This window comes from Theropithecus gelada, chromosome 1 (assembly GCF_003255815.1).
Source record: "Theropithecus gelada isolate Dixy chromosome 1, Tgel_1.0, whole genome shotgun sequence".
NCBI lineage: Eukaryota > Metazoa > Chordata > Mammalia > Primates > Cercopithecidae > Theropithecus > Theropithecus gelada.
The window spans coordinates 141,765,580-141,778,025 of record NC_037668.1 but is presented as its reverse complement, the minus strand read 5'-3'; the positions used below and the strand labels follow the sequence as shown (position 1 = coordinate 141,778,025).

Below are 12,446 nucleotides of genomic sequence, written 5' to 3'. Positions count from 1 at the left end.
CAAAAAAAAAAAAAAAAAAAAAAAAAAAAAAAAAAAAAACCAGGAAAATACTTGCTAGCTTTTGAATAGCTTTTTCAGCTTATGTGAGCACTAAACTATTGATTATGAAATTATTCCTATATCAACTAATGATATAGCACACAGTATATTTCTCTCACTCTGGGAAAAACTGAAACAAGAAATTGTTCTTTTCTAAAAGAAGGCTCTGCCAATCTAAAGAGACAATTTCCAACTTTTCTTGTTTAAAGATGACATGCAAAGCATGACAGACTCACATGGCAATCAAACTTTATATAACTATAACTTCACAGAGTTTTTAAAATGGCCACAGTGTCTGAGACGGGAATGAAGAAAGATGGGGGAGATTCTGGATATTTTAGTATACTCAAAATAACAGCTCAAGTCCCAATTTGCAATAAATTAGGGACCAGGGTCTTGCCCAGGATGGTCCAGAACTCCTGGGCTCAGAAGATCCTCCCACTTCAGCCTCCCAAAGTGCTGGGATTACAGGCTTGAGCTACTGCACCCAGCCTCCAATAATCATTAGGAATGGAGGAAAATTCTCATTACTTTGCTATTCATCAGATTAAGAGTTGTAAATTACTTTGTAAAAAATTTTTTGAGGGGACTAAAAACATGCTCAATGTTACCGGTAACTTGGGAAATGCAAACTAAAGCTACAACAAGGTATCATTCCAAATCCACCAACAGTTAAAGAGAACGTGGAGTAAAAAGAACCCTCTGCTAGATGTGTATCACTGTGACCTGGCAAGTCCACTTGTAGATAAACACCAGAAGACAAGTACCAAAATGTTCACAAGGATGTTTACAGTGGAAGGAAAAGAAGGAGGGAGGGAAGGAGGGAAACAGCACACATGTCCTTCGAAAGTAGAATAAAAAGATAAATTGTACAGTGAAAATAAACTATAGCTACAGGCAACACGAGTGAATCTCAAAAACAGTGATGAATGAGAACAGCAGGCCACAGAATCACCAGTATGATTTTATACAAAGGGCAAAAACAAGCAAAACTGAAAATATTAGTTATAGGATTAACACACAAATGATGCAATTATTTTACACAACAAGCAGTGCTAAATGTGAAAGCAGTGGTCACTACAGACATAAGAAGGGGCCACATCAGGGAGGGGAGTCCAAACGATGTCAGAGATAGTGACATATATGTCACTACAGATATGTTCTGTTTCCTAAGTTGGGTACACAGTTACTCACTGTGTGTAATCTATTATCATTACTTAAACAGCACATCCTGGTATTGATGATATACTTCATAAATTTTAAGAATCTGACCAAATTATCTCTAATGTTTAAAAAAATCATTCTCCATATCTAAATATAGGTCAAGATGGTCAATAAATTTAATACAGCAAAATATATATTAACACATTATATGTGTGTGTGTGTGTGTGTGTGTGTGTATATTTTTTTTTTTCCCCCCCGAGACGGAGTCTCGCTCTGTCGCTCAGGCTGGAGTGCAGTGGCACGATCTCAGCTCCCTGCAAGTTCCTCCTCCCGGGTTCACACCATTCTCCTGTTTAGCCTCCAGAGTAGCTGGGACTACAGGCACCCGCCACCATGCCTGGCTAATTTTTTGTATTTTTAGTAGAGACAGGGTTTCACCGTGTTAGCCAGGATGGTCTCAATCTCCCACCTCAGCCTCCCAAAGTGCTGGGATTACAGGCATGAGCCATTGCGCCTGGCTTTTTTTTTGGAGACAAAGTTTCACTCTTGTTGCCCAGGCTAGAGTGCAATGGTATGGTCTCAGCTCACTGCAACCTCGGCCTCCGGGTTCAAACAGTTCTCCTGCCTCTGCCTCCCAAGTAGCTGGGATTATAGGTGCCCACCACCACAGCTGGCTAATTTTTGTATTTTTAGTACAGATGGGGTTTCACCATGTTGGCCAGGCTAGTCCCTCAAACTTCCGACCTCAAGAGATCCACCTGCCTCAGCCTCCCAAAGAAATGGGATTACAGGCATGAGCCACTGCACCTGGCCAACACATTAACACCCATAACTTCAGCATGTTGGAAGGCCAAGGTGGGAGGATTGCTTGAGCCTAGGAGTTCAGGGCTGTAGGGAGCTATGATCACACCACTGCATTCCAACCTGAGTAACAGAGCGAGATTGTCTCAAAAACAAAATACATATATATATATACACATATATATATACACACACACACATATATATATATATAATTTATACTTATATATATAACAATTTTTAAATATGTTACCATATCAAAATATTCTATGGTCCAGAGTTCAAAACAAAACATAAAAGGCTGGGCATGTGGCTCACACCTGTAATCTCAGCTCTGGGAGGCTGAGACAAGAGGATTCTGTAAGGCCAGGAGTTTGAGACTAGCCTGGGCAACAGAGTGAGGCCCCATCTCCAAAAGAAATTTAAAAGGTCAGGCATGGTGGCTCACACCTGTAATGCCAGCACTTTGGGAGGCCAAGACAGGCAGATTGCCTAAGCTCAGGAGTTTGAGACCAGCCTGAACAACATGGCAAAATCCCATCTCTACTAAAAATACAAAAACTAGCTGGGTGTGGTGGTACACACCTGTAGTCCCAGTTACTCTGGAGGCTGAGGTGGATCACCTGAGCCCTGGCAGTCGAGGTTGCAATGAGCTGTGATTGCACCACTGCACGCCAACCTGGGTGACACAGCAAAAGCCTACCTCAAAAATAAATAAATAATAATAAAATAAAAAATCAGCCAGATGTGGTGGCAGATGCCTGTGGTCCCAGCTATTTGAAAGGCTGAGGCGGAAGGATCACCTAAGCCTGGGAGTTTGGGGCTACAGATGACCATGCTGCTGCACTCCAGCCTGGGTGACAGAGTAAGACCTCGCCTCTAAAAAAATAAAATAAAATAATCACAAATATCAACAATAAAAACTACCAGCTGAGAGAGATGAAGAAGGGAATTTGAGGTTTGTGGTTCTCTGACTAGGGCCTGAAAAAAGGCCTAGAGACAGAGGGAAAAGTGTTCAGCACAGAGGGCAGAGGCATCTGTTTTACCCTTAGGGGTCTTCCAATCAACTGGGAAAGGAGTTAACTGAAAACTTGAGCAGTACGGAGTTCTGGGACCTCCTCATTTGTCTCTGTCTTCCCTCCTTCTTTAATTCCTCTTAAGCCCAACTAAAGAGGAAAATTTACCTCAACTTCTAAGCCTTGTAAACAAAAACAAATTTCCTTGTAAATACAAACGCCAGTCAACATATATCCATCTAAAACTTCAAGTCCATTTTCCTCTAGGTACAGATCTGATGGTAGCAATCAGAACCATAAACTCAAAATTAAGAAAACAAAAGAGAAAAAAAATAAAAGACAGCTCCAAAATATATGTTGCTTTTATTTCACTATATGACAAGTTTGATTTTTAGGAAACCTTGGGACCATTTGGGTTCTTAAACTGATCCCGCACTTCTCTTGATCATGTTGTTTGGAGAGGGGGGTCTGTTTACTTATTTGCAAGGATACACCATCAATCTATAAGTACTAAAGCCTTAATAGAGGGTCTTTTGATGGTAAAGTCATTAACACCACTAGGTCAGATGCTACAGCACTGTCTTTTGTAGTTGAAGAAGTCCCTGACAATAGCTGTTTCTAAGCATACAAACAGAAGTTGTATTATCTGTGACCAAGGCTGTTGTATTTTCAAGGTCCAAGACTGTGGATAATACAAGATTTTTTCCAAACAAACATACTTACTGAATTACACCCTGGAGATATGAATAAATGAATGCAGTAATCAGTACATTTAGTTCTACTTGTCACATACCATAAAGAAACTGGGAGCACTGAGTGTAGCCTTCCTCCATTTCCTCGCACTTATCTGCAGCAGTCTGCATGTCACTGTAGGTCATGGCAAACACAGCGGCTCCTGACTCCACCAAAAACTTACACACTTGGACGTTGTTACATGAGGCAGCACAATGTAATGGAGTCCTGTGAAGCAAGACACAAGGGCTAGAACTGTTTTCCTCAACTGAATGACACCTTCTGTGATAAGATATCTGGAAAGTTGTTGAGTCTTTCATATACCAATCTTTCTTCTGAAAACCTCTTAAACAGTTTTTTAAAAACCAGTTCAACACAGATTATTGAACCCATCAAAGAATTACAGCCACAAATGAAAATTTCAGAGAGTCATGGACCACACTGGGGCTGGGAGCTTGGCAAAGGGTGAGAAGAATCAAGGACATGGATAAACAGAAATGAAATCTGTATAAACATTTAAGAAAAACAATATTAAAACGGATTTAGTTCTATGTTCTGGAGCACCCAGCCTAATTCTTTCTGTCAGAGTAGAAGGTCTAACAGTCCTTAAGTTATTTAAGTTATACACCTTCACTCAAAACACTGGCCTTTAAACATATCTATTTATTGTTACCAATTTTGAAGGAATTAAGTTGCATATATGAACTACTTTTATATTTGTTAAATCCCAAGTTAAAATAAATTTTAATTGAAAAACTTTGTCAAATCAATTGAGACCAGAAAAGTGACTGTAAAATACACACATCTCAATCTACTATAGGTAACTGGCCAGCAGCAATTTATTAATACCATTAAAGAGAACCTTCTCCAGCATTTCAAATGTTTTATAACAAATTATAAACGACCCTAGACTAATAGTAAAGGTATAACAAGAACCAGTACCACTGCCCAAACTCAGAAGGTGAGTTTGAAACTGTTAATCAGGCTCTGAAGTATATAAGATTTAATGTTTCTCTACTGTTTCCTCTCCTCTTTATTCTCCTTGGGTATATAGACTTAAAAAAAAAAAAAAAACAGACCAGGCACAGTGGCTCCCAGCACTTTGGGAGGCCAAGGCAGGCAGATCACCTGAGGTCAGGAGTTTGAGACCAGCCTGGCCAACATGGTAAAACCCCAACTCTACTAAAAATACAAGAATTAGCCGGGCGTGGTGGTACACACCTGTAATCCCAGCTACTGGGGAGGCTGAGGCATGAGAATCACCTGAACAGGAGGCGGACGTTGCAGTGAGCCAAGATCATGCCAGTGCACTCCAGCGTGACACAGCAAGAGTCTGTCTCAAAGAAAAACTTATTTATTTATTTATTTTTTTGGCCAGGCACAGTGACTCACTCCTGTAATCCTGGCACTCTGAAAGGCCAAGGAGGGCGGATCACTTGAGTTCAAGGGTTCAAGACCAGCCTGTGCAACACAGCAAAACTCCACCTCTACTAAAAATACAAAAAAATAGCCAGGTGTGGTGGCACACACCTGTGGTCCTAACTACTTGGGAGGCTGAGATGGGATGATTGCTTCAGCCTACTTCAGCCCAGAGGGCTGTTACACTGAGCCAAGATGGTCCCACTGCACTCCGGCCTGGGGGACAGAACAAGACCCCGACTCAAAAAAATAAAAAAAGAAAGAAAAAAATTTTTTTAATTCCCCATTCCAGATCACTTTTTTTTTTTTTTTTGAGGGTCTTGCTCTGTCACCCAGACTGGAGTACAGTGATGCAATTTCAGCTCACTGCAGTCTTGACCTCCAGGCTCCAGAAATCTTCCCACCTCAGCCTCTCCAATAGCTGGGACTACAGGCACACACCAGCACACCTAGCTAATTTTTAAAAATTTTTTGTAGAGACAGGGTCTCTCTATGTTGCCCAGGCCGATCTCAAACTCCTGGGCTCAAGTGATCTTCCGCTTCAGCATCCCAAAGTGCTGGGATTACAGGTATTAGACATCATGCCTGGCCAGAACACTATTACTAATAGTTTGGCAAATATTACTATAGATTGTTTCATTGCATGCTCTTTAATAATGAAAAATTATATACAACATAAATGCCCAACGTTAGGAAAACAAGGGCATTATGACACAGTAAGAATTTGTTTTGTTTATGCTATAATGTTAAACTAAAAATACAGGCTTAAACATTACATATGTTAGGAGCTTAACTACATTTGTGAAAAGCATATGAAAAAGAGCTTGGGCCAAGTACGGTGGCTCATACTTATAAACCCAGCACTTTGAAAGGCTGGGGCAGGAGGATCACTTGAGTCCAGGAGTTCGAGACCAACCTGGGCAACATAGCAAGACCTTGTCTCTACAAAAATAAAAATAAAAATAACTTTTTAAAAAAGACCCTGAAGAAAATATATTAAAATATGAATGGTGTTTACCTGTACACTGTGGGGATACAGATGGCTTTGTTTTCCTCTTATTTCTATTTTGCATGTTTTCCACAGTGCACACACATTAAAATGTAAATGTTTAAAAATTGTAACCAAAGTGCTTCTCCAAGCATTAAAACAAAAATTGGAAAACAATCTCAATGTCTAATAAAAGGGAGACTGTCACAATGAGTATGCAGTCATATGATAGAGTAATATGAGGCTGAGATGTATGTATCTGTGCATGCAATTTATATATACATACATGAGAATTTTATATCGTAACTATTTTCCATATTATGAGAAAAACAAGTTGTGAAACTAAAATACTGGAGTAAATATAGTGTGATTACAACTTTTTAAAATCCTATAAAGAAAAAAGTAAATTGTATTCTTCCACAAAAGTAACACATTCTAACTTAAAACTTTTTTTCAAATAAAATACAAAATTTGCTATCTATTCTGCTAGTTTTGGGGGTGACAGGATCTTATTAGGACCTTTACTGTTATTATTTAATGTTGACTAACATTTCTCCTATCCTGCAAACAATACTCATCACTTGTAGTACTGCTTGTGTTTTACGTACACCCTGGTTCCATGACAAACGGATTCCATGGTCAAATATATATGGGATATGTTGCAAGTTATAATCCCCTCTTGGAGATATAGAATGGACATTAATATACTGAAGACTGTGAACCATTTCAGGGGCTTGGGGATACCTTGCCTAAATCAGCACTTCTCTCTTAAGCTTTGCTTAAGGATGCTAATTAACTGCATCCTACTTTGTTACACTTAGTTTTATCATTAACTACTAAACTTGTTAAAACTCTACCTACTTCCAGGATGGGAATGAGACGACTGTTACACGAACACATGTTAATTCCTCAAAAATAGATACCACATTTCTCCAGCTAGATTACAAGCTCGAGGACATACACTGACATACTTCTTTGTCTTCCAACAGCACTATGACACAGCTTATAAACCGATTCCCACAACTGAAGTTTGACTGGAGTTTAAAAGAAAATCTTACCATCCATCACTATCAGCAGCATTTACATTTACACCAAACTGTACCAGGAACTTCACGATTTCTGTGTGGCCTGCACACACAGCATTGTGAAGAGCCGTGATGCCTTCATCATTGGGCAGGCTTGGGTCATCAACCTATATCAATAAGAAGGGTGAACATAACTCTAGTTTCTTGTCACCTGAACTGTCACTACTAACTGGCTACTTTAGGGTCAAGAGGACAGAAACAGACTCTTGTGACACTTTTAAAAATCATAATTAAAACCTAAAGGAGCCAAGAAAACTATACCAAGAACAATTCTAGAAATAAGACAGACAGAATAACCGCATTAAGTAGGCAGTCACTATAAAAAGGTTTTTTTTTTAAAAAAAAAAAAAAAGAAGTCTGAGAAACTATATCCTTATAGTCATTTTTGTTTATTTATCCTCCCAACTTCTCACCACAAATTAGTTTCTAAGTAGAAGCTGCATTTGCTATGGAAAGCAAAAAAAAAAAAGGTCAACTAAAAATATTTTAAATAGTAGGCTTCTAAAAGTAGAGACCGCATCTCTAACCTAATACAGTATAGTACAAATCTATACATGAACAATTTCCAAAGGGGAGTCATGATCTCTCTTAAGAAAGAAAAGTACTCTAGAGGACTCCAAGTGAAAACTGAACTTCCAAATGATGACAATTCTATAGCATAGAATTTAAAATAGCATAGCCTATTCTAAAGCATGCCCAAGAGTTCCTGAACACAACCCCACAATGCCTAAAAGGAAAACAATTTTAAAATACAATTTCTCTACAGTAGCTTTCTAATTAGAGCTTTAAAACAAAATACAAGGTCGTATTTAGAAATTTACTAATTATAATCATACCTCATAAATAATTCTCTGTACAAGGTCAAATTCTCCCTCCAAAGACGAATCTAGCAGTAAAGCAAGGGGGTTGAATTTCACCCTCATTCCATGAGCAATACGCTCTGAGCCGGTTTTACGCAAGTTTGTCCTTTTACCCTGCAAAGAAAATGGGTGGAAAATTTAGGATCCTGGTCTAAGCAAGAGAACATCAGCAAATGGGAAGGAATGACTTCTCAGTTACATTAGTGAGAGGAACTTTAACAACGTAGACTTGGCACATTTTATTGAAGTATACATTATTCAGAAACGTGTACAGAACTAATATGCAGCGTAATGAACTTTCACAAAGTGAACAAACACCATGGAGCAAAGTTGGAGGAACATAACTTTAAAAAAACTAACATAATTACATTTGGGTAATACATTATAGTATAAACTAAACTAAGAGTATAATCAGAAGTGGCAAATAGGCCAGCTTTCTGTCAAGTATCAGAATTAGCCAAGACTGGTCTTTAGACTGCCTACCTAATATAGCATAGCAAACTCCACTCTCTTAAAGTGGGCAACAGCACAGTTCAGAACTACAACAGCTAACCTATATTGAATGATTATTCATTAACCCTCACAAAAACCCTATGGTCCCTAGTTTACAGATAAGGAAACCAAGGCACACAGCTAGTAAATGGCAGAGCTGGGATGTAAATCCAGGTAAGCTGGCTTCTTTAAAGTCTGCCATCTTAACCATTTCACACCAGAATGCCTCCTCAGGGGAAAGCATATAATTAAGGTAAATAATACAGATTGTTAGTCTGTCTTAGGTATAACAAGGAGAAATCCTACCACCCTAAACTTTTAATGAATCAGGCTTCAAAAAAGGCAAAATTTTAAAGACTAGATCTAACATCTTACAAAACAGGTTTCTTAAACACACCCAACAAAGTAGAGACATTTACTGTCGTGAAGTGTGATACATGTACTCCACATGCTTCTTTCATTTTATCTCAGATGTGGAAAATCACCAAGTTTTAAAAAACATTAAGTGACAATATACTTCACAATGTGCAATGGCTAAAATGTTGTTCTTTGAATGTTATCTGACTGTGGTTAATATAAATCATAAGCAGTACAGTATAATGACACTTGTCAATCCCACTGTTAAAGAATGTACGAGATAGTTGCTTCTATTTTACTTAAAACGAGAAGAAAAAAGTAAGACACTTTACTAGGAAAAGAACAGCAGAATCTTAATTAAAAAGAAAGTATGAGGCCGGGCGCGGTGGTTCAAGCCTGTAATCCCAGCACTTTGGGAGGCCGAGACGGGCGGATCACGAGGTCAGGAGATCAAGACCACCCTGACTAACACGGTGAAACCCCGTCTCCACTAAAAAATACAAAAAACTAGCCGGGCGAGGTGGCAGGCGCCTGTAGTCCCAGCTACTCGGGAGGCTGAGGCAGGAGAATGGCGTGAACCCGGGAGGCGGAGCTTGCACTGAGCCAAGATTGTGCCACTGCACTCCAGCCTGGGCAACAGAGCGAGACTCCGTCTCAAAAAAAAAAAAAAAAAAGAAAGTATGATATTTTTACCAATTCTATTTTTCCTTTTTTCTCCTTGAAAATGTGGATTATTTTGACACAGCAACAAAAAGGCCAGAAAATAACAAGTGGCTGTAACGTGGATTAGTTTTGGTCAATGTGGCATATAACTTCCTTCTTTTCTTATGTTTAAAACTCAAAGAGAATCAAGCCTTAGAACTTAGGAGCCACAGAGTTGTTTAAAAACTGTTAACCTCTATTTTAAAACTTTTTTTCTAGCTTCAAATGTTTAGTACATAAAAGTTTCAAGCAAACATTTACTGTAGCCAATTGTTAAAAATAACTCTGGACAATCATTATCTTTGAATACTATCATATCTAAAAGATAATAAGGAATCAAACACAAAGTACATTTACAAAAAATTCTTTTAATGTTATTTTGCTTTTGACCAGGTTTTAAACTCATAGTTCAGCATCCTACTTCCTTCCGCGCTTACTGAAGCAAAGTGGCTTCAAATTAAACTATGAAAAAGCATACTTCATTCAGACATTCTGGGATTTTTATTTTCTCTCACCTATTTCAAAGTGAGAGAACTGAAGCTTAAATTTCAAACAAAAGCTTACCATTTGGAAGGAGTGAGGAAGGTGCACTCAAGTCAAAACACACAAAATTTTAGAATAACTTTCGTATGTTAAAGTACAAAGAAATCTTAGGGATCACCATGTTCGCCAGAGATTTTCAGACTTCGTTGAAGGGGAAGAAGAGGCTGAAGAGGGGTCCCTCAGCCCAGTTACCCCTCCCTGCCCTCACTTCATCCAGAGCCCTTCCAATTTTACCACTGTTGTAAGTTTGAGGTTTCACCTAACATTTCATTTTTTAAAATTTCACCGCTAGAAAATTTTGAAGAAGATTGACATCACCAATGAGAGAAGTTACACCATCTGCCTGATTTCACACAGCCAAGCTACTAATCAAAAGTTTCAAACCCAGGTCTTTTGAGTCCCGGTCGAGTGCTGCTTCCCTAATATGTGACATCAGCTAGAGAAGAAACAGCAAATGCAGTGTTTACAGGGGTAGGAACAAAACTCTGTTTCTTTCACAAATAAATGGGTTCTCTCTAAAACAGAAAATTGTTCTTTATATTGAATAAAATGCATTATGAAAACATTTATAAGATCCACTCTGTGCCAAGGGAATCGTAAAATAAAAATGCAAACTGGGAAGAAGAATGTGACCACCAAGAAGACCATAACCAAGTAAAGGACTCCAGAAAAGGCCATGAGATAGCACATTACTTACAGGAGGCAGAGAGACCTGCCCGGTGATTTCAGGCGGGCGCATGCTCACTGAGTCTTCTCCTGGCCCCTCAGGCTCCCCGGATGGGTATGGTGGGGGTGGGTATGGAGGGTACTCCTCCAGATACACATCAAGCAGATGGGGGGCCTCTGGATTTGGTTCTTCCGGGTTTTTCTGGAGATTTGGGCTGTTGTCTGGGACTCCCTCAGGCTCATAATCAAGGCCAGGAGAAGGAACTGGCACGTCACTGTTCTCTGTACTGGCACTCCCCACATCCTCTGGGGACAATGACTCAGGAACCAGAGAGACCACTTCCTTCTCGGGCTCCACATGTAAATATGGATTCTGGATTTCTACTGGGCTTTCTGAGCTGGCAGTCACAGAAGCTGACTTGGATGGGTATGACGGGACAGAGATGGTCTCCATGGCCGCTATGGTGGTCCTCTGATACAAAAGCTTCTGAATATTTGGCCCGTTAGGACCCTCTGGCTCTGTAATAGAACTACGTTTCTTTAGTGGCCTTGGTGCATTAGATAATTTCTTTCGTAGGGCTTCTAGGTCAGCATCACTCTGGTTTCGGTAAGGATTAGATAAGAAAGGCAGTAATTTAGTTGGGCTGAGTGGCCGAGGAATTCTTTCGTTTTCATGGTTCTCCTGAACTGAAGAAACAGGCTCTGTTTCAGGTTCTGGACTGCCAGGCTTGCCCTGGCTATTGGAATAAATGTTCTCTGGGTGCTGCTGTTGATTCTGGGCAGCAGCAATTACAGGCTTACCATATACTAATTGGAAAAGGAAAAAAAAAAGCCCTGATTAGCATTAATTAAACAAAACTGGCAAGAAACAGAAACAGCTAACAATAACTAAAGCCTCTTTTAATTTCATAGTTGTGACTACATAATCCCCTTCAAATATAATTAATTTTTAAAAATAACAAATTACAAAGCAGGGAACCCATCTTTGCATAATAAACTTATTACAGAATCAAAACTCCCACTGAGTGTAACATGCACCATACCTCATGAAACAATAAGAAAATGTTGCCAATTTTAAGAAATCACTGTCTGTGGCTGGGACTGGAGGCTCAGGCCTGTAATCCCAGCACTTTGGGAGGCCAAGGCGGGCGGATCACGAGGTCGGGAGATCCAGACCATCGTGGCTAACACAGTGAAACCCTGTCTCTACTAAAAATACAAAAAATTAGCCAGGCGTGGTGGCAAGCGCCTGTAGTCCCAGTTACTTGGGAGGCTGTGGCAGGAGACTGAGGCAGGAGAACGGCATGAATCCGGGAGCTGGAGCTTGCAGTGAGCTGAGATCACGCCACTGCAGTCCAGCCTGGGCAACACAGCAAGACTCTTGTCTCAAAAAAAAAAAAAAAAATCACTGACTGTAGCATCCAAATTTAGAATAACAAAATGTGAAAAACATTTAGAACCAATGAAAACAGATAATCCTCTCATGTGTCCAGATTAAAACTAAACATCTTTCACTTTTTAAAAGTGAATCAACGTTGAGAACTTCTATTTGGCTTACAAAATTATTAAGAACCACTTATAG

General features: G+C 39.4%; 1 protein-coding gene across 2 annotated transcripts in view; it reads right to left on the bottom strand.

Moving 5' to 3' along the window:
• Nucleotides 1-12,446, bottom strand: part of TP53BP2 (tumor protein p53 binding protein 2) — a 67,262-nt gene that overhangs the window by 5,432 nt on the left and 49,384 nt on the right. For both annotated transcript variants that reach the window (XM_025398401.1, XM_025398393.1), the window contains exons 13-16: nucleotides 10,896-11,671; nucleotides 8,081-8,218; nucleotides 7,218-7,351; nucleotides 3,814-3,980 (exon numbers count right to left, since the gene is read on the bottom strand). In XM_025398401.1, the coding sequence (XP_025254186.1) occupies nucleotides 3,814-3,980; nucleotides 7,218-7,351; nucleotides 8,081-8,218; nucleotides 10,896-11,671 (1,215 nt within the window). The remainder of the gene's footprint in view (nucleotides 1-3,813; nucleotides 3,981-7,217; nucleotides 7,352-8,080; nucleotides 8,219-10,895; nucleotides 11,672-12,446) is intronic.